Here is a 19,771-nt window from a genome sequence, read left to right as displayed (position 1 = left end):
CACCAGTCAAGCCATAAAACTTGCTTTTCCCACAGAAATTGTAGTGGTGTTACTACCGCAAAGGATTCTGGGTGGGCATATGCAAATTAGTCCAACAAAGATTCAGATTTTTGCCTCATTCCATTTTAAACATGGATTCCTTGGAGTTTGTGTTTGCTGTATACAACAGCTTTGAAACACAACTCAGGAAGAGATCGGCATCGGCTGAATAGGTTTACCTGGACTATCCTCAGACGAAGATAATTTACTGTTCAGTAAAGATGTTTTTTTTTTTTTTTTTTAATTCTTTATCTTTATTTTTGTCGTGCACAATAGTAACATATAGCTCTGGTGCGCCACAACAGCGACATCAGGATAAGTTTAGAAAACATTTGCAATACAGGTTGTGACATATGTTAGTCAGGCACATTAAGTTATTAGGATTAGTATTTCGACAGTGTAGATTCTCGCTTGCGTAAATACAAAACATCATTAAAACAATACTGAGGCGTCGCTTGTATCAGAATAATAAATGTTGTACCAAGATGCTTATTCGTAGCTCAAGCAATTGCGGTTAGACTATTTGGCTGCTGGGTATGTGGTAACACGCTGACCTGCTGCTCCTTAACTGCAATTGGACACAAAGCTTACTATGGGTAGCTGATGAAAGCCTAGACAATCTGGTTCCGAACTAGACAGAAGAAATAAAGTAAAAAAATAACAAGAGGTAGTGTATGGCAGTGTTTCCCAACCCAGTCCTCAAGGCACACCTACCAGTCCAGGATTTAAGGATTACCCAGTTTTGTCTAAGGTGTTTTTAGAAAAAAAAGAAAAAACACCTTAGACAAAACTGGGTAATCCTTAAATCCTGGACTGGTAGGTGTGCCTTAAGGACTGGGTTGGGAAACACTGGTCTATGGTATACATTACGGCAGCTCTGTGTAACTTAATTATGAGCGGTGTGATTGGAGCTGTTTGGATAGTCCAGGTAAACCTATTCAGCCGATGCCCGTGCCTGAGGCGGGTTCGTCGGTGGTGCAGCTGGAAACTGTTCCCCTGCGTCCCGGAGGTGCAGCTTGTGGGAGACTTTTGTGGGTAACTGCCTGTTTGTGGGGCGCGTTTGCGGTGTCATCCCTGAGGTGAGTATGTGGGTTGAGTGAAGTCATGGGCGGTCTTGCTGCTTCTCACTCCGTGGTCGTCTTGTTTTCCCCTCTCCCTGGGCTTGGGTGCGCCGCATGTGCTGTGCTCGTTTTTGGAAGATTTTTGTGCCTTCGGGGGGCCTAGTGGGACCTTCGGCAGGGCGCGCATGGTAGTGATGGCGGGCCTCGTCACGTGTGTGTCACTTGGTGCTCGTTTCGGTCTAGGGGGCTCCCTTTGGTGATGTCTGCCCCCAGGATGTGCGCTTCCCAACTGCCCCTGATTGTGCTGGTCTGCCCTGTGCCCAAGCTTTTGCCAGAATTTCTGGAACAGGTCGTCCAGGCGCTGTTCTAATGTTTTGTGCCGCTCTCTTGTCTCAGTCTCACGACCAGCCGCCGCCATCTTGATTTTGTGGCTTGTCCGAGTATGTTGCAGCGGTGGGGAGAAACAGGCGAGTCGAGCTTCTTTCTTGTGACCGGGATAACCCCCACCGGTCGGGGAGGGAGAAGTGTCTCGCTGCGGCTCCTGTCATCGCTGATTCCTCGGAGAGCGGCCGTCTCCCCGCTGCACGGTCCCAGGTAGGCCGCAAGCCTCGTATCGTCCGATTGGCTACGCAGGGGCTCGTGTGGGGCACCGTTGGACTCGGTAGCCCCCCATGAGTAGAGGTACTGTGGGATTTTGGCTGTAAGTGGTTGTGTTCCGGCGTTGTACCCTATTTTCCCTCTCCCAGACGGGGGAGCTCTGTCCAGACACGTCTGGGCTGCTTGCCTGCTTGGCTCCGCCCCCAGAAAAGATGTTTTTAAACTGATTTATTTAAAATAAATTTTAGGTACTAGTGTCACTTTAAGAGGTTTTGCTATTCCATTCCTTTTTAAATCTTATTAAACCTACAATGCATTGCTGAGCTGCGTTACATTTTATTAACTTTTTTGATATGGACTGGTAAGCGTGTAGGAGAGAAAAACACAAATAGATTGTCCCCATTCCCTGGTTTAGAGAATGGGTAAATCATTTACAAAATGAAGTTATATGTTAAACATTTATAGTTAACATGACACCGGTTTGTTATGAATATCTGCTACGTAATTACATTTTGGCAGGCTGTGTGGGAATACAAACTTAAAATAGGAGTCTGTGCTGTTAAAGAGCCAGCAAGGCATATTCTAGCAATGAAAATGATGCCAAAGTGCTTTAAAAGGACAGTGAAGTGGTTTTGGTGCGTTCTGACAGATGTAATCATTACGGTTGGTGAGATGCAGCAGTATTTGTTTGTCAGTCAGAATGCCTCTCGCGCAAGCATGTCAAACTCAAAGGCTAACGTGGGCCAAATAATACAAGGTTTACATTTATGTGGGCCGCAAAAAAACGAAAACTTTAATTTTCATAGAAAAGTAGCTTTATCTAGAAAAGTGCTATATTAAAAAAGTTGCCTAACTGACACTGGGCGTCCTCACGCTTCAAAAGAGCAAATTTGCATACAACCAATGTTTCAGTCCAACTACCTTGACATATTGAGAAAAGATTGGTAATGGGACTGAAATGGTGAATGTATGCTGTTGCACAGCTGTCAAAACAAAACAAAACACGTTATCTCATTGATTTTGAAGTCCTTTGAGTGTGTTTTTCACTTTGGCTGAGATCATCAAACTTGTCACACTTCCCCCTCCTCCCACCACTCTAATGCACTGCACCACTCCGACCCCCAAATTAATACACTGGCCCCCCTCGAATCAATACACTGCCCACCCTCCCCACAATAACACACTGGCCCCCTTCCTCCCCCAAATTAATACACTGCCCCTCTTCCCCAATTTAACACACTACACAGGAAGGTCCCCTAAACCCATCTTCTCCTACCTTATGATGAGCTGCCTGTCCTCCAGTTTCAACCCTGCTCTGCTCAAGCAGCCCAGACGCTCCTCTGGCACTGCGAGCAGGAGGGAAGGGGGAGTGCCTGGCACTGCGAGCAGGAGGGAAGGGGGAGTGCCTGGCACTGCGAGCAGGAGGGAAGGGGGAGTGCCTGGCACTGCGAGCAGGAGGGAAGGGGGAGTGGCTGGCACTGCGTGCAGGATGGAAGGGGGAGTGGCTGGCACTGCGTGCAGGATGGAAGGGGGAGTGGCTGGCACTGCGTGCAGGATGGAAGGGGGAGTGACTGGCACTGCGTGCAGGAGGGAAGGGGGAGTGGCTGGCACTGCGTGCAGGATGGAAGGGGGAGTGGCTGGCACTGCGTGCAGGATGGAAGGGGGAGTGGCTGGCACTGCTTGCAGGATGGAAGGGGGAGTGGCTGGCACTGCGTGCAGGATGGAAGGGGGAGTGGCTGGCACTGTGAGCAGGAGGGAAGGGGGAGTGGCTGGCACTGCGTGCAGGATGGAAGGGGGAGTGGCTGGCACTGCGTGCAGGATGGAAGGGGGAGTGGCTGGCACTGCGTGCAGGAGGGAAGGGGGAGTGAATGGCACTGCGTGCAGGAGGGAAGGGGGAGTGGCTGGCCTACTCTCCCAGGGCAGGCTGCAAATAAATTCACAGTGGGCCGCAAGAGTGACATGCTGTCTCTGTGGCTGGCAATCAGTCATTCAATCAATCAGACTGCCAATAAAGACACTCTTTGAAGACCTTCAATTATTGAAAGTCTTCACGTTTGGCATCTCTGAATGCTGTTCATGTTTCCTTTAAAGAAGCATTGGATTAACAGGGTGATTACTAAAGTGAATCCAAATAGAATTTTAAATTTAAGGATTAAGTAGCCGGACTGAAAGCGTAGCTGCCTTAGTGTATATTTCCAGTTTGCCGATTTTGACTTATAATTTAATTTCACTTTGAATTCACGTCAGAATTCTCACTTTAGTGGATAATGCCAGTGCTTCTCCGTGAGAATGCTTCTCACGCACCCAGTGCTTAGAATTCATTGAAATTATAATTGAAGATGATGATAATCTGCCGTGGCAAGATCGGGATGGAATTGGATAAAAGGTGGGTTACCCCCTTACCTACCACTCCCCCTCCCCTATAATATAATGGGGGGGCAGAACACTCTAATTATAACGTCACTGTTCCAGTAATGGAGACATGATTCTTAAAATGATTCTTTAAAGAGAGAGCACTAAATAATATTTTAGGAGACTCCAACCTAGAAACAAACTATCTTTTGGTTTAAGAGTTTTAAATTTAGTTTAATATATTTTGTATTTAGTATTACTCTCCATTCCACTCTTAAGGGTAATAGTAGGCTTAATACATTAAATATATACAGAAAATGTTAATATAACCTAGTTAAAAATGAATGATAAAAAAAAAAAAAAATTCAAAGTTCTACCGTAAATTTCCTGTCTTTGAAGCATCTCCGGTGAGCTTTGCCCAAACCAGGCAGTAACTCCTCCAATAATGACATTGCTCAGGTCATCCCATAAATCTCTGCATAGTGGAATATTAATAATAATTCTAGCATAACTAGCTCACACTTTGCTCTTAATATGTGCGGATGCCTGGGGTGTCCCCTCAATGGAAGCAACATTCCTTCAGTGCCACAATGTGACTATAGCGTAGTTGGTGTGTAACGAGCCATTCCCTGGGCCCCTAGTCTACTCTCTATATGTTAGATTTGTGTAGAATGCTCCTACTTTGCCAGTCTCATGGAGCTGAATACAGTCTGTACTTTAGCAGCTGATCTCCTATGTTTAGGCTTATTATAGTAGAATGCAGGAAATTCATCATTGCTAAGGAAATTACGTAAGCCAATCTGAAGCGTTCATCTACATTCTAGTGCTCCCTTTGTGTTTTTATTAGGAAGATCATCTATTTCCTGTTTCTCTGATGTAGAATAATAGATTTAGCAAGTCTATCTCTTTGCGATTTCCTCTGCGAGGTGGATGAGCTGGAGACTGCATTTTTTTTTTAGCTTTTGAAAAACAACCCCCCCTCCCCCCTGATTAGGCTGCTATGGTCTAAAAAAATATTTGTGCTCGGAGTTGGAGCAAAAAAGACCGTACTATGTGGGTAAACTAATCTTAAAGGAACACTATAGTCACCTAAACGACTTTAGCTAAATAAAGCAGTTTTAGTGTATAGATCATTCCCCTGCAATTTCACTGCTCAATTCACTGTCATTTAGGAGTTAAATCACTTTGTTTCTGTTTATGCAGCCCTAGCCACACCTCCCCTGGCTATGATTGACAGAGCCTGCATGAAAAAAAAAAACTGGTTTCACTTTCAAACAGATGTAATTTACCTTAAATAATTGTATCTCAATCTCTAAATTGAACTTTAATCACATACAGGAGGCTCTTGCAGGGTCTAGCAAGCTATTAACATAGCAGGGTTAAGAAAATCGTAATTAAACAGAACTTGCAATAAAGAAAGCCTAAATAGGGCTCTCTTTACAGGAAGTGTTTATGGAAGGCTGTGCAAGTCACATGCAGGGAGGTGTGACTAGGGTTCATAAACAAAGGGATTTAACTCCTAAATGGCAGAGGATTGAGCAGTGAGGCTGCAGGGGCATGTTCTATACACCAAAACTGCTTCATTAAGCTAAAGTTGTTCAGGTGACTATAGTATCCCTTTTAAAGCAATCATGTTAAATATGTGGTGTGTTTTTTTTTTTACTTATTTTTTTACTTTGAAATTTTAGTGGTGAATATTTTTGAGTAATATCTACAAACGTGTGCTGCGGTGGTTATGGGGAAAGGAGTCACCTGACGGCGTCCCTGGGGAAGAGTCAATACGAGTCGTATTGACAGCAGGTTGATGGTGATTCAGACGCTGCACGTTCTGCGTGCGCTTCTATTTGTACGGAGTCGTGCCATTATGTCAGTACGCACGAACTGAAACTGCTGAATTCAGCTTTTGGCCGAATTTGGGTGTTTAGACACTCTACAGTGATGCAGACCAATTGGATCGGTTCCCTGGCTTTATAAGTCAGGGCCTTTCAGTAGCAAGTTGCCCTGTTGTGGTTCATGTTGACCTAAGAGTGCGTTTTATATTATATTTGGATTTCTTGTTACCGACTTTGGCTTGTTTCTCGTCAATGAGTGTCTGTGTGTACGTTTGTATGTCTTTTCAGAGAGTGTGTGTCTCTTTAGATACCCCCTCCGATCACGATTGGTGTTTTTACTCCCCCTTTTCCCCACGCCGTGATGGTTTCACTGTTCCTCGTCCTGCCTCCATAGCTGAGATCTTAATGATCTCAGCTAAGCCAATGCTTTCCCATAGCAAAGCATTGGGTGGATATTACGCATGTTGGCTATGGGTAACATTCAGCACCTCCATGCAGAGCACTGACACAGGACTCTCTAGTGGCCGTCTGAGTAACTGTCACTAGAGGTCTTAGTAAGCGGCAATGACTTTGCTCTGAAAAAGGCAGCATTTACATTGAAAAGGCTACAGGGACAGGCTATGGGCACCAGAACAACTAAATTAATCTGTGGTGGTTCTGGTGACTATAGTGTCTGTTAAAAATAACGGGCTCCTAACTTTTTTAGCGGGCTCCTAGATTCCAAACAAATCTGCCAAGCCCTGGGTTAAGTGATAAATTGAATAAGCATTGTGTGGGAGAAAGTTCTGGGGGAAAGATATTTTTAAAAAAACGGAGATTGAGTTGAGATAAATGGGAATATTGACAGTGTAGGCTAGATGTGAGGAGATTTTTGTAATAAAAAAACATAGGATAAAATACAAAGATTGGGGAGAGTTAAAAATGGATGTTTGGGGTAAAAGGTGACTGTAGTTGAGAAAAAGGACACATTGACTATAAAAGAGAGATGTACAACCTCACAGAGCGGTGTGTGGGAATAATCCTGATTACAACATAGACCAAGGTGTGATATCAATGTCTAATAAATTGAGGTTTAATGACAAATATAAAATTTAGGCCAGAATGAGTGTTTTGGAATTATATTGGGTTTATTATTATTGGGTTATATTGGGTTTATTATTATTGGGTTATATTGGGTTTATTATTATTGGGTTATATTGGGTTTATTATTATTGAGTTATATTGGGTTTATTATTATTATTGGGTTATATTGGGTTTATTATTATTGGGTTATATTGGGTTTATTATTATTGGGTTATATTCGGTTTATTATTATTGAGTTATATTGGGTTTATTATTATTGGGTTATATTGGGTTTATTATTATTGAGTTATATTGGGTTTATTATTATTGAGTTATATTGGGTTTATTATTATTGGGTTATATTGGGTTTATTATTATTGGGTTATATTGGGTTTATTATTATTGGGTTATATTGGGTTTATTATTATTGGGTTATATTGGGTTTATTATTATTGGGTTATATTGGGTTTATTATTATTGGGTTATATTGGGTTTATTATTATTGGGTTATATTGGGTTTATTATTATTGGGTTATATTGGGTTTATTATTATTGGGTTATATTGGGTTTATTATTATTGGGTTATATTGGGTTTAATATTATTGAGTTATATTGGGTTTATTATTATTGGATTATATTGGGTTTATTATTATTGGGTTATATTGGGTTTATTATTATTGGGTTATATTGGGTTTATTATTATTGGGTTATATTGGGTTTATTATTATTGGGTTATATTCGGTTTATTATTATTGGGTTATATTGGGTTTAATATTATTGAGTTATATTGGGTTTATTATTATTGGGTTTATTATTATTGGGTTATATTGGGTTTATTATTATTGGGTTATATTGGGTTTATTATTATTGGGTTTATTATTATTGGGTTATATTGGGTTTATTATTATTGGGTTATATTGGGTTTATTATTATCGGGTTATATTGGGTTTATTATTATTGGGTTATATTGGGTTTATTATTATTGGGTTATATTGGGTTTAATATTATTGAGTTATATTGGGTTTATTATTATTGGATTATATTGGGTTTATTATTATTGGGTTATATTGGGTTTATTATTATTGGGTTATATTGGGTTTATTATTATTGGGTTATATTCGGTTTATTATTATTGGGTTATATTGGGTTTAATATTATTGAGTTATATTGGGTTTATTATTATTGGGTTTATTATTATTGGGTTATATTGGGTTTATTATTATTGGGTTATATTGGGTTTATTATTATTGGGTTATATTGGGTTTATTATTATTGGGTTATATTGGGTTTATTATTATTGGGTTATATTGGGTTTATTATTATTGGGTTATATTGGGTTTATTATTATTGGGTTATATTGGGTTTATTATTATCGGGTTATATTGGGTTTATTATTATCGGGTTAAATTGGGTTTATTATTATTGGGTTATATTGGGTTTATTATTATTGGGTTATATTATTTTATTGGATTATATTATTGTTGGGTCTAGTTTAGTGTGTATATATAAGTAACACACTGTATATTTCTGTGCAGATCCCCATATTGGGTCTGTTTTGTGACTTGGATAGCGGGGGACTGATATTTTGTTTTATATGAAAGGGTCTGTAAATGCGTGCCCTGAATTGCTATTATAGTCAAGATACTTCCGCTTTTTATTCCGGGCTATTAAAAAAAGAAAATGTATGCATATTGTAAAACAATAAAATGTGAGATGCTTTTTAAGCCTCTCTTTCTACCTGATGCTGATTGAGCTTTGTATATAGGTTGTGCCTGTGTTTAATCCCTGTATCACACATGGATAATACTTAATCTGGAGACAGGTTTACTGTTCTCATTCGGTGCTCAATGTCAAATACACACAATATGCCTTCACATTCGTGTCTCAGAGTCACCAAACTGATTCGGTAAGCAGAAGGCAGTGCTGCGTTTTCCATTCTTTATAAATAAATATTTGCCATTTCACCTGGGTTTAAATGTCACTGCAATGCTTGCTGCAATTTCCTGTACCAAATAAATCCTACGGCCTGCAGTCACCCCCCCCCAAGATCCGCTTCCCTCTCCTATTGGCCCTGGCGTATAAGTTTGTTTTCCAAACTCTCCGTTTGTGCTGTGAGTTCAAGGCAATTTATCTCTGGGTCTTGTTTAACCCCTTAAGGACACACGACATGTGTGACATGTCATGATTCCCTTTAATTCCAGAAGTTTGGTCCTTAAGGGGTTAATGATAGACATCTTTATCGGTTATTTCGTTTTCGTCCTGCTGAAGGAATGCACCGGTATTCACAAATAAGCCACGAAACGTTTTAACCTAAATAGAGAACAGATAAGTAGAACTCTGAAACGTTATATGTAATGCACACCGCAAGGCTCTAACATTAGCTACAGTGTCACCAAGCTCTGACCTTGCGTTGGCTTGCTGCCCAGCTTTTTCCTAAGGTTGCGTGTGTTAAATTTCACGGCACACGGCTGCCATGCAAGCGCACTTAATGAACGCTCATTGCACAGGTATTTAAACCCTACAATGTTTGTGAATTGGGCCAGCAAATCCGAGCTGGTTTGCAGTGTTCCTTGTCTCTTGTATTCGAGGCAGATGTATTTTGAAAGATTTTTTTAGTAGCACTTGTGTGTACGAAGCTTGCTTGAAAACCACTGCAGTCGCTTTATAACCGGTAGTGCCATTTCCAAATTCTGATTTATTATATTTTAAATTTAAGTTTTTCTTTGGGCAAGGATGATGTTAGCCTCTTCTCTTCTGTATCGTTAAGTGATCATGGCGTGCCGCAGTTTCCTTGTCCGTTTTTTGTTTTTTTTATATACAGTAAGGAGATTATGTGATAAGGAAGTGTAATGATAATATCAAAGTCTTTCATCGTGAAAGGTACTTTTTGCTTGTTGCTAGTTTCTTGGAGCGTAGATGTCGTTAAGCGATTTAATGGTTTGGGGCGTTTTTACAGATTCAGGACTTGGCGGGATTCCAGGGATTGAGAGAAAAAGATTTGTGGATTGTACATGTAAATTCTCCAGGGAAAAGTCAGTGTGTCCTTCGGGGACCTGGGATATAATAGAATGCGTGTCATACAGCCTGGCAATGAGGCTGAAACAAATCCCCGACCAAAACGATGATTCCACCATCCCAGAACGCAACATTTTTGTTCTGGTTCAGAGTCTTCTAACATCAGTCCAATTGAAATCTTCCACTGCGGTTCACTCAAAACATCCCAGCAACATCACTGACTTGAAGCAGTTCTGCGAAAAGGCCAAACAACCTCCAAGCTGATGAATTAGATTAATGAAATAATGTGGCCAAAGAGTATATATCTAACTGTTGTAAGTGATGCTTTGCCAGGGATAAAGAGATACACTAAGATAAACTGGCACCATAACCACTACAGCACACTTTTAGAAAATACAAGTATGAAACCGTTAATGTCTTGCTTGTATTACACATGCATAGTCTTTAAAATAATGGGTTCAGATTTGACCATTAGGATGACAAAATATGTGCAAAGGTTTTGATGCCAGAAATCAGTAACAGCGATTCTGATTATCCCTAAATACAAACCTGCATCTTTTGCATGAACAGATCTTGGTTACGTAGTACAAAATGGGAAGCAAGCATAATCAACAGCATATATTATTATTTTATTATATATATAGCGCCATCAGATTATGTATGTATGTATGTATGTATGTATGTATGTATGTCCCAGTAGAGAGACGTTGATCCCGCAAACAATGTGTGCGCTGACTAAAATGGCGCTCTTTGCAGTGAGTCCTCTATCAATTGAAACAAGCTTCAAATCGTCTACAAAGAACATGCTGTAAAAAAAAAAAAGGTAAAATCCAAGTGTGAATCCCAGGAGAATATTTTCAAACAGGCTTACTATTTTCAAATATGACTGCATAAAGTACTATATTAGATCCTTTTGCCCTAAATTTCTGGGCTTTTAAAAACATTTATTTTGTTTTAGTTTATTAAAAGGGTACTCTAAGCACCAAAACAACTTTAGATTATTATCATGATTATGGTATCATTGGTGAGTGATGTACGTACAAAACTGGCACCAAGGATCTGGGACAGACTGCGTGGAATTTGTGTAGACCAATGCTGTGCAATCATGATTCAAAGTTAGAACGTTTTTATACTAAGTTTAGCAAATTGCACTCCAGCCCATTCCAACTCCTCACAAATCACTGGTTAATGTATCGGCCCCTAAAAAGGGTAAGCTTACTTTACAGTGCTATGGAGATATGAGGCTATTTAGATGAGTTTTAAGGACTTTTAGTGGAAACATTCCTAAAATAGGAATGTGTCGACAGATAAATGTGCCTCTCGTTTTCTTTCGTGGCCGTCATGTTTCTGTGCCAGAATTATCGCTGCGATTTTTTTTTTTTGCTGGTGGGGGAATCGCATTAAGTTATCAAAAAAACGTTTATTAAAATGATGTCAAAGATCCGGGGAGTCTCTGGCTTTTAATCACAGCAAATTCATCCACTTTTCTCGGCTTGTTAAGCCTGTTTTTACACCAGCATTCGGCTCACTAGGCATAATCGAGTTTGTTTAGTTGTTATCCTGTCAGTGGCAACACTTTGCAAATCGTTTTTGGAAATTATATGTTTAATTTCTGCGCTCTGTGGGAACATGCATTGTCGCAATTGAATAATCTAAATGTAAATGTGCAATTGTAAATTGATCCACAGTGAAATGATTTATATTTGTGCACTGTTTGAAGAATGTGAGATTGTGTGTATTTATTTTATTTCTATAGCCCTTCACATACATATTACTTTACAATAGAGGGAAGGCACCGCAGTTTTTACTACATATGCATGCAGTGTAATGGGTTCCTTTGATTTGGCGCTTTGAAAACTTAATTAGATTTAGATTTCTCAACTTTTTATTTTTTTTACATACGTAATAAAGAGCGTTTAAAACTCATTAATGCTTTGCAAATGTACTTTTCCTTAGAGAGTAATTCCTGTAGGGAATATGATGCCAGATGTACCCTGGCCCCTGTTTTACAATGGTTTTCCCTCTTACCTGGTCCAGCCGGGTCTCTGTCTGGCTGTGATGTGCATTGGCTTCTGTAGAGCCGGATGCCGATCCTGCCGGCCACTCTCAGCCAATGCAGTGCATAGAAATATGTACAGAATTGACCTCAGCCAGCCTGGGACTCTAGCTCTGGGCTGACTTATGATGCCCCATTGAGGTGGAGTTACACCTCTGGCCATATGTGCGTTTCGCTTTATAGACTCCAGTATAGTGGTCATAGTGCGTGGAATAACCATTTAAATACAGCCAACACAAATAGACACACAAGATGCTTCTAACATGCTAGAATACTTCTTCCAGGGTTAATTTTTTTTTTTTTAATGTAGTAAACTTCACCAAACCATTACAACATAGCCCACCCTCTTCAGGTAGGTGGGGAATCCTATTTATATATGCAGCGTGAATGAGAACCCTTCTCTATATTCAGTAGTGCTCCTCACTTCATGGTGCTGTCCAGTGATGTGCATGTGCATATTATTATAGCTTCTGTATGTATCCCACATACCCTGTTACTCAGACACTCTTGGGATAATGCAGCTCTCTGATTGAAGTCAATGGCAGGGACACGTTCAGCCGCGTTCTGGTCCCTTCCTTTGTCTCTGCAGGTACTGGGGATTTGTTGCAGCATGCTGAGGGGATGTTATATTATGCACGGCCTCCTATTCTTTCTGTGGCTTTTGACACTGTTGATCATCAACAGCTTCTTTTCAACCTCCGCAATATCGGTCTACAAGATATTGCTCTCTCCTGGTGCTCCTCCTACCTCTCCCAGCGCTCTTTTAGTGTTTCTTTCTCTGGCTCTGCTTCTTCTCCCCAACTCTTCTCTGTTGGTATCCCCCAAGGTTCAATAATTGGTCTCCTATTGTTATCCATCTATACTGCCTCCCTTGGTAAACTCATTAGCTCCTTTGGCTTCCAGTATCCTTTCTATGCGGATGAAACTCAAATCTACCTGTCCTCTCCTGATCTCTCTCCGTCCCTCTTGACTAGTGTCTCGGACTACCCCTCTGCTATTTCTAACTGGATGGCTGCCCACTTCCTTCAACTCAATTTGACCAAAACTGAAATTCTGGTCTTTCCTCCCTCAAGTGTTGCTACTCCTGTGTCTGTCTCCCTCCAAGTCAACAGTACTACCATGCGCTTCACCACGCAGGCTCGCTGCCTAGGTGTTTTCTTTGACTCCGACCTCTCCTTCACGCCTCATGTTCAGTCTGTCGCCAAATCCTACCTCTTCCATCTCAAAAACATTGCGCGCATCAGACCTTGCTTAATGCCAGATGCGACTAAGGTGCTGGTCCATTCCACTGTCCTTTCAGTGGTCTTAAGTCCTCCCAACTTGCGCCATTACAGTCCATAATGAATGCGGCGGCAAGGCTCATCTTCCTGTCCGCTCGCTCCTCCCATGCCTCACCCTTCTTTCAGTCGCTACATTGGCTTTCTGTAAGATATAGGGCTCAATTTAAAATCTGGTTCTTGCTTTCAAATCTCTACATAATGCTGCTCCCACCTATCTATCCTCCCTAATACACAAGTATGTCACGTATAGGCCCTTCCGCTCTGCTGAAGACTTATATCTATCTTCTGTCCGTACTCCCACCTCTGACGCTCGCCTTAAAGACTTAACGTGAGTTCCTGTGGAATTCACTTCCCTCCTCCGCTAGATGCTCACCCAGTCTCCACTCCTTCAAAAAAAAATCATTAAAAACCCACTTCATAAAAGCGTATCAACTAAACTGTTAATAGCTCCCGACTGATTCCTCTTCTGCAACTGTCACTAGTCTAATACTATCCTTACCTTTTGTGTCACTTTACCCCACTCCCTCTCGCATGTAAGCTAATTGAGCAGGGCCCTCAACCCCTCTGTTCCTGTGTGTCCAACTTGTCTGGTTACAACTACACATTTGTTTGTCCACCTACTGTAAAGCGCTGCAGAATTTGTTGGCGCTATATAACTAATAACATCATAATAACAATTTTTTTTTATTAAATGTAAATTTAATGATGTGAGATACATTTGAAAGCGTTATAATTTTTATTTTTGTAATATTTATTTTTCTTGTTTTTAAGATTTTTACCTGATTTGATTGGACAATACAGCTTTAAACCATGGGAACAATAGAAGAAATGCTGTCTCGTCTTCACATGTCAAATCGTTCAGCCATGGTGGATGATATGACTTATGTACTCGGCATCGAAGTGTCTAAATCCACGGCAGGACAGAGCAGTCAGGTAGTTGCTGCTTTGTGTTCTAATAAATCAATTAGACTTTACAATAGAGAAACCATGAACTTTCTTCAGGAATACAAGGAGGGCACTGGGGTAATCTGTGGCGCTCGATTCGCACATAAAAACCACAACCTGCTGTATTCAGCTTCGAGTGACGGTACTGTCAAAAGCTGGGACATTCGTGCACCTGGAGCAAGTGCTGTGCAAATATTTAAAGGTTACCCATCGAATGCTTTCATTAGCTTTGATATTAGCTGCAGTGACCTTGTGGTGTGTGCAGGCACAGAGAAGATAGAAGAAGAGGATGCTTTCCTTGTTTTCTGGGACACACGGTCTCCTGAAGGCATGCCCGCCAATAAAGATCCACTTGGAGTTTATTCAGAGTCCCATAATGATGATGTCACTCAGATTCGCTTCCATCCAACAAATCCAAGCAAGGTGGCATCTGGGTCCACAGATGGACTCGTTAATATATTCGATATAAAAAAAGACACTGAAGATGATGCCTTGATTGCCACCTGTAATTCGGATTCCTCTGTAAGCTTTCTTGGCTGGGCGGGTGAAGATCATAACCAGATATATTGTTTGACTCATGATGAAGGATTTTGCTGGTGGGACCTTGCTCAGATAGATACTGAAGATGCCATCACATTGTCCAAGATAACAGATATGAGACCACAAGTCCAAGGCTGTGCTATTGACTATTTGATTGGAGGCATGTATCATGAAAAAGAGAATTCCCTCTTTCTTGCAGGGGGGTCTCATGCTGGCGATATCCACATTCTGAGCTGTAAATCTGATAAAGTGAGACATTTAAAAACTCTTTCTTGCGGTCATTCTTCAACTGTCCGTTCCTTTCACTGGAATCTGGAGGACGGCTCTTTACTGACTGGTGGGGAAGATGCTCAGCTTTTACTATGGAGTCCAGATACTAAAGAGATTCAAACCAAGAACAAAACACTGAAAATGGCATCGACCGTGCAGCAGAGAGTTCGTGTTCACAATACCAAATCCTATAGTCCTAAGCAAAAATGACCATCTCCTTTCGTATAACTTACTTTACTTACATTTTTTTTATTTTTTTTTGTATGCATTCTTCTACTCTAGGCCTTCATATAGTTTGGATTTGAAGCCTCTCTTGTTATATTTTCTCGGACAGAAACCGTTTTAACCATATATCTATTTATATACCCTTGTCTCTTCTGTACCCCTTGTTTTGATGACTTTTATTGAAAACGCAATAAAAAGATATTAAACAAAAAATAAAATACAATTCTTAATATTGCCATAGGTTGGAGAATTAATTCCAGGACGATTGTTATGGTGCAAGCATGACATGATACACAGAGCTAATTATTTTAAATCTTTGGCAGAATCCACACCGTGTGTATTATTTGTAGATTATATTTTGGTTTGTACACTTATACCACTGCCATACAGAGGTGCGGCACGCTAGGTGGATAGCAGTCATGGCCAAAAGGTGGATACCACTCATGTTGCTCTGCTGCAAATCTTGGGAGTTGTACCTGTAGTATATTACTTGGCCAACCTTTATATAGAGATTATATTTTGATAATGAATGAAGGAAACATTTAAAGGGTTACTTACTATGAAGAAAGGTTAACAACTTTAAACCTCAGAGGGTATATGAGAACATTACACAAATGTATCAGGGGCCAATACAAACCATTGTGTGGAAATCTATTCACAAACCGGACTTTACGTAGGACATGAGGTCATGCATTTAGACTGGAAGAAAGATTTAGTCTAAGGCAAAAAAAGTTTTTATTTTACCATAAGAACAAAAACAATGTGGAATTCTCTGCCTGACATAGTGGTTTTTATTAGAGTCCGTACAGATGTATAAACGGCAACTAGATGCATACTTGCAAAAACAGAATATTCAAGGATATCATTTTTTAATGTAGGGTAAATGCTTCTTGATCCAAGGATTAATCTGACTGCCATTCTGGGGTCAAGAAGGAATTAATCTCCTAGTTTGTTGCAAAATAAACTTACCTCTATTTCAGCACGAGCCCAAGTTCTTCCCGTTAGCCAGATCCTCCTCCTGCTGATGTTACTCCCTGTGGCTGCCGAGGGAAGTTCGGTTAATGGGAGGACATGGGTGGCACAAAGGGAGGCATGACGCCATGCTGTGCATGTTGACTTCAGATGTCAAATATGCACAGAATTAACATTAGCCACCTGAAACTCTTGAAATGACTCCCCCATGATGCTGCTAGAGGTGTAGTTGCATCTTCCCCAGCAGACTCCGTTCACCATGACCACTTAAAAGTGTTTGGAGTAGCTCTTTTAATATTTTTTGATTACAGGTCTGTTTTTAAGCCCTTTTCAATACTAGATTTAGTCGTTGTGGCAGGCTTATGCAATGTATGATCATATAATGTAACTAAATCCCCATTTTTTTGCCTAGATTAGGTGTTTTTAAAAAAAACTTTTACAAACTAATAAAATCTGTCAACATTGAAGTTGCTGTTTAGTAGCTAGGAGAGTGCGCTGGATCTTGTGTATTGTTTATTGTATAATATGGCCCCCAGCAGCACCCCATTTAAGCATGTTTAGGTGAGTGGAACCATCCCCCCATGTTTCCTATATATATTTGGGAGTCTAGCCAACTCCTTGGTTTTGCACCCCTCCCTGTTACAGGTGCCTCATCTCGGGTCCCTATTTAGCCTTGTACTGCAGAGAGCCTCAGATGGAATTTTTCCCCAATTAAGTGGTTAATCTCATAAGAGCAGACATTAAACTGTGAGAGTAGGACCTGCCAAAGATGGGGTACATTGACGTTGTGGCTGGCTTATGCAATGTATGATCATATAATGTAACTAAATCCCCATTGTTTTGCCTAGATTAGGTGTTTTTAAAAAAAACTTTTACAAACTAATAAAATCTGTCAACATTGAAGTTGCTGTTTAGCAGATAGGAGAGTGCGCTGGATCTTGTGTATTGTTTATTGTATAATATGGCCCCCAGCAGCACCCCATTTAAGCATGTTTAGGTGAGTGCAACCATCCCCCCATGCAACCATTCCTATATATATATATATATTATAGGGATATTGTTTTGTACTTTTTTTTTTTTTATATACAGAATTATATCCTTGAGTAATTTTCAAAGATTTGGATTATACAAAGGTAGTGATACAAATAAAGTGTTAAAAACACATAGTATTAGGTGTGATAATTGGAACTTCTTAAAGGTTCTGCTAAGAACCCCTGTATGCAGGAGTCTCTCATGTAATGCGTCTCTGTGACAAGACATTGTTTTGATATGGGAGCTTCGGGTAGATGCTGCTGTCACAGTCAGACAAGGGACCTGATGTTGGCTACATGGCAGTCAAAGCTGATTGCTGCATGACCCGTCACATAATCAAAGACCATTACTGTGCATGGCAGTTGTTAAATCCTGAACCCTCTTCCAGCTATTGGTAGGTAATCTACCCCATTGACTGGCAGATGGTGATGGTGCAATCTGTTACATTGGTAAATGACAGATTGGCAATGTGCGACAGGCAGCCTCATAGCAGTGATCAAACTGTCACTAGAAAAATGTCAGGTGATTGTACATACCACGTCTCACTTCACAAAATGTTTTGTGTTTTAATATGCTTGTATGTAAAGTATAAAAAATATACATTACTGTGCAACTGTTAAAAAATATGCCGTACAGTAAGAATGGTTTCAAAAATCTAATTGTTTAATACTGTTATAATACTGTTACACTGGTTCAGCACGGTCACTTCCAGGCAGAAATACCAAGGCAGACAGGGGTTTACAGATGTGCTGTCTATGCTCTTAGGAGGAAATACAAAAAAATGGGCAACCTTGAGGACCGTAGACGCACTGGTCGGCCATTACCGCAGCAAACAAAAGACACATTGTGCTTACTGTCCTTCGTAATCAGAAGATGTTTAACAACACCGTCAGTTCAGAAGCAGCGGGACCCTGGTGCACCCATCTACAGTTTGGAGAAGCCTGGTCAGAACTGATCTTCGCGGAGGATTGCTGGCCAAAAAGCCATACTTTCAATGTGGAAATAGGGCCAAATGACTTGACAATGCACATACATTTCTGGAGATCAGAAATATGGCAACAGGTTCTGTATTGATGAGTCAACATTCTAAATATTTAGCAGAAAGTAGTTTGTTTGCCAAAAGGCTGGTGAGCGGGACAAGAGTGAGAGTCTGCAGGCAACAGTGAAGCATTGAGAAGGTTCCTAGAAAGTTTAGTGCTACAATTCTGGAAATGTTGTGTTGGGTACTGGTTCTGCCAGTATGGGGCAGTAGGGAGCCCTAGGCCCTTGAGTGGCCTGCTTCATTGTTATACATTGCCTGACAGCATCTACAGAGGGAACTCAGTGGGCAAGTGGCCAGCAGAACGAGAGAGAGGGCAGCCAGTTTCTTGCTAACTAGCGAGCCTATACCAATTTCACCAGCGTGCAAAACTTTTACCTTCTAGTTTACACTAGATCAGCTGAATTAGTGCGATTAAAAGTAATTATGGACAACAGGGGTAATATGACTAATTAAAAAGTACTGAAAAATAACAGTAAAAACCAAAAACGACCCATGATTTCTTTTATTTACTTGTGCAACTTTACCCCACTCCAATGTAAGATCTATTGAGAAGGGATCTCAGCACCTTCTGTTCCTGTATGTCCAACTTGCAAATAAGTGTTTATTAGTCTACCTGTTGCAGAACTTGTTGGCGCTTTGTAAATAATAATAATAGCTGCACATGATTAGTGAACACAATATGCACTTTTTGTCAATTTGATTACATAAAGCAAGAGTTAAACATCTATCTATTTATATTATTTGATTTAAGGAACACACCAACAGTAAATATATTTAATGTTAATGTTCCTTCCTTAGTGTTGACACGTTCCTGGCTGCAGCCCAGTCTGCTTACGGTTATATCATCAATCACAATTATCTCTAATCGAGTCCAATACTTCTAGGAGAAGCAAACAGGCCCAGTGCCACGATCTGCCAATCCGTGTTCTGCACGGTAAGGTAAACACACTTACAGACAAAGGACACACCGACCGACACACTCGCTTTTTTGACACACACGTTCACTGACACACACTCGCTGATAGATACATACACATTTTCTTACACACACTAACCAAAATACTTCCAGCCCAGCCCCATCCTTGGAGGATCGCTAAGGTGGCCATGTGGCCAGTTCTTGGTGTACACCCTGCCATTGGTACACGTAACTCATGGGGTACACATACCATAGGTTGAGAAAGAAGGCCCTACTCCTATAATTAGATTTGTGCCCCTCTCCAACACAATAAAAGCTATTTTAAAAAAGGTTTTACTTACCTTTTCTCCGGCTAAGAGGCTCCCTGCTGGCAGCCCCTCCTCCCGCGACATTATCAGCAGGCATCGCTCTCTAGCTGACAGTCCAATCCGAATCATAGAGCAGCACTGGGGACTGATGTGCATGCATGGCGAGGGCTGCACGCTCAACCAAATGCTTCTTATAGGAACGCATTCAATTCTAAGCTTTACTATGG

At 40.8% G+C, this 19,771-nt stretch overlaps 1 protein-coding gene across 5 annotated transcripts in view; it reads left to right on the top strand.

Moving 5' to 3' along the window:
* WDR89 (WD repeat domain 89) overlaps nucleotides 1–19,265 on the top strand; it is a 31,898-nt gene extending 12,633 nt beyond the window's left edge. For 3 of the 5 annotated variants that reach the window (XM_063440499.1, XM_063440496.1, XM_063440497.1), the window contains one exon: nucleotides 14,066–15,471. In XM_063440499.1, coding sequence (XP_063296569.1) covers nucleotides 14,105–15,259 — 1,155 coding nt within the window. In that variant the 5' untranslated portion in view covers nucleotides 14,066–14,104 and the 3' untranslated portion in view covers nucleotides 15,260–15,471. Of the gene's footprint in view, nucleotides 1–9,318; nucleotides 9,451–14,065; nucleotides 15,472–19,118 lie in introns of those variants that run through there. The other 2 variants (XM_063440498.1, XR_010086320.1) reach the window with 2 other exon arrangements.
* Nucleotides 19,266–19,771: the final 506 nt, after the last annotated feature.

Source organism: Pelobates fuscus, chromosome 13 (genome assembly GCF_036172605.1).
Source record: "Pelobates fuscus isolate aPelFus1 chromosome 13, aPelFus1.pri, whole genome shotgun sequence".
Classification (NCBI taxonomy): domain Eukaryota; kingdom Metazoa; phylum Chordata; class Amphibia; order Anura; family Pelobatidae; genus Pelobates; species Pelobates fuscus.
The sequence above is the reverse complement of the archived record's forward strand: the minus strand, read 5'-3'. Positions and strand labels throughout refer to the sequence as shown.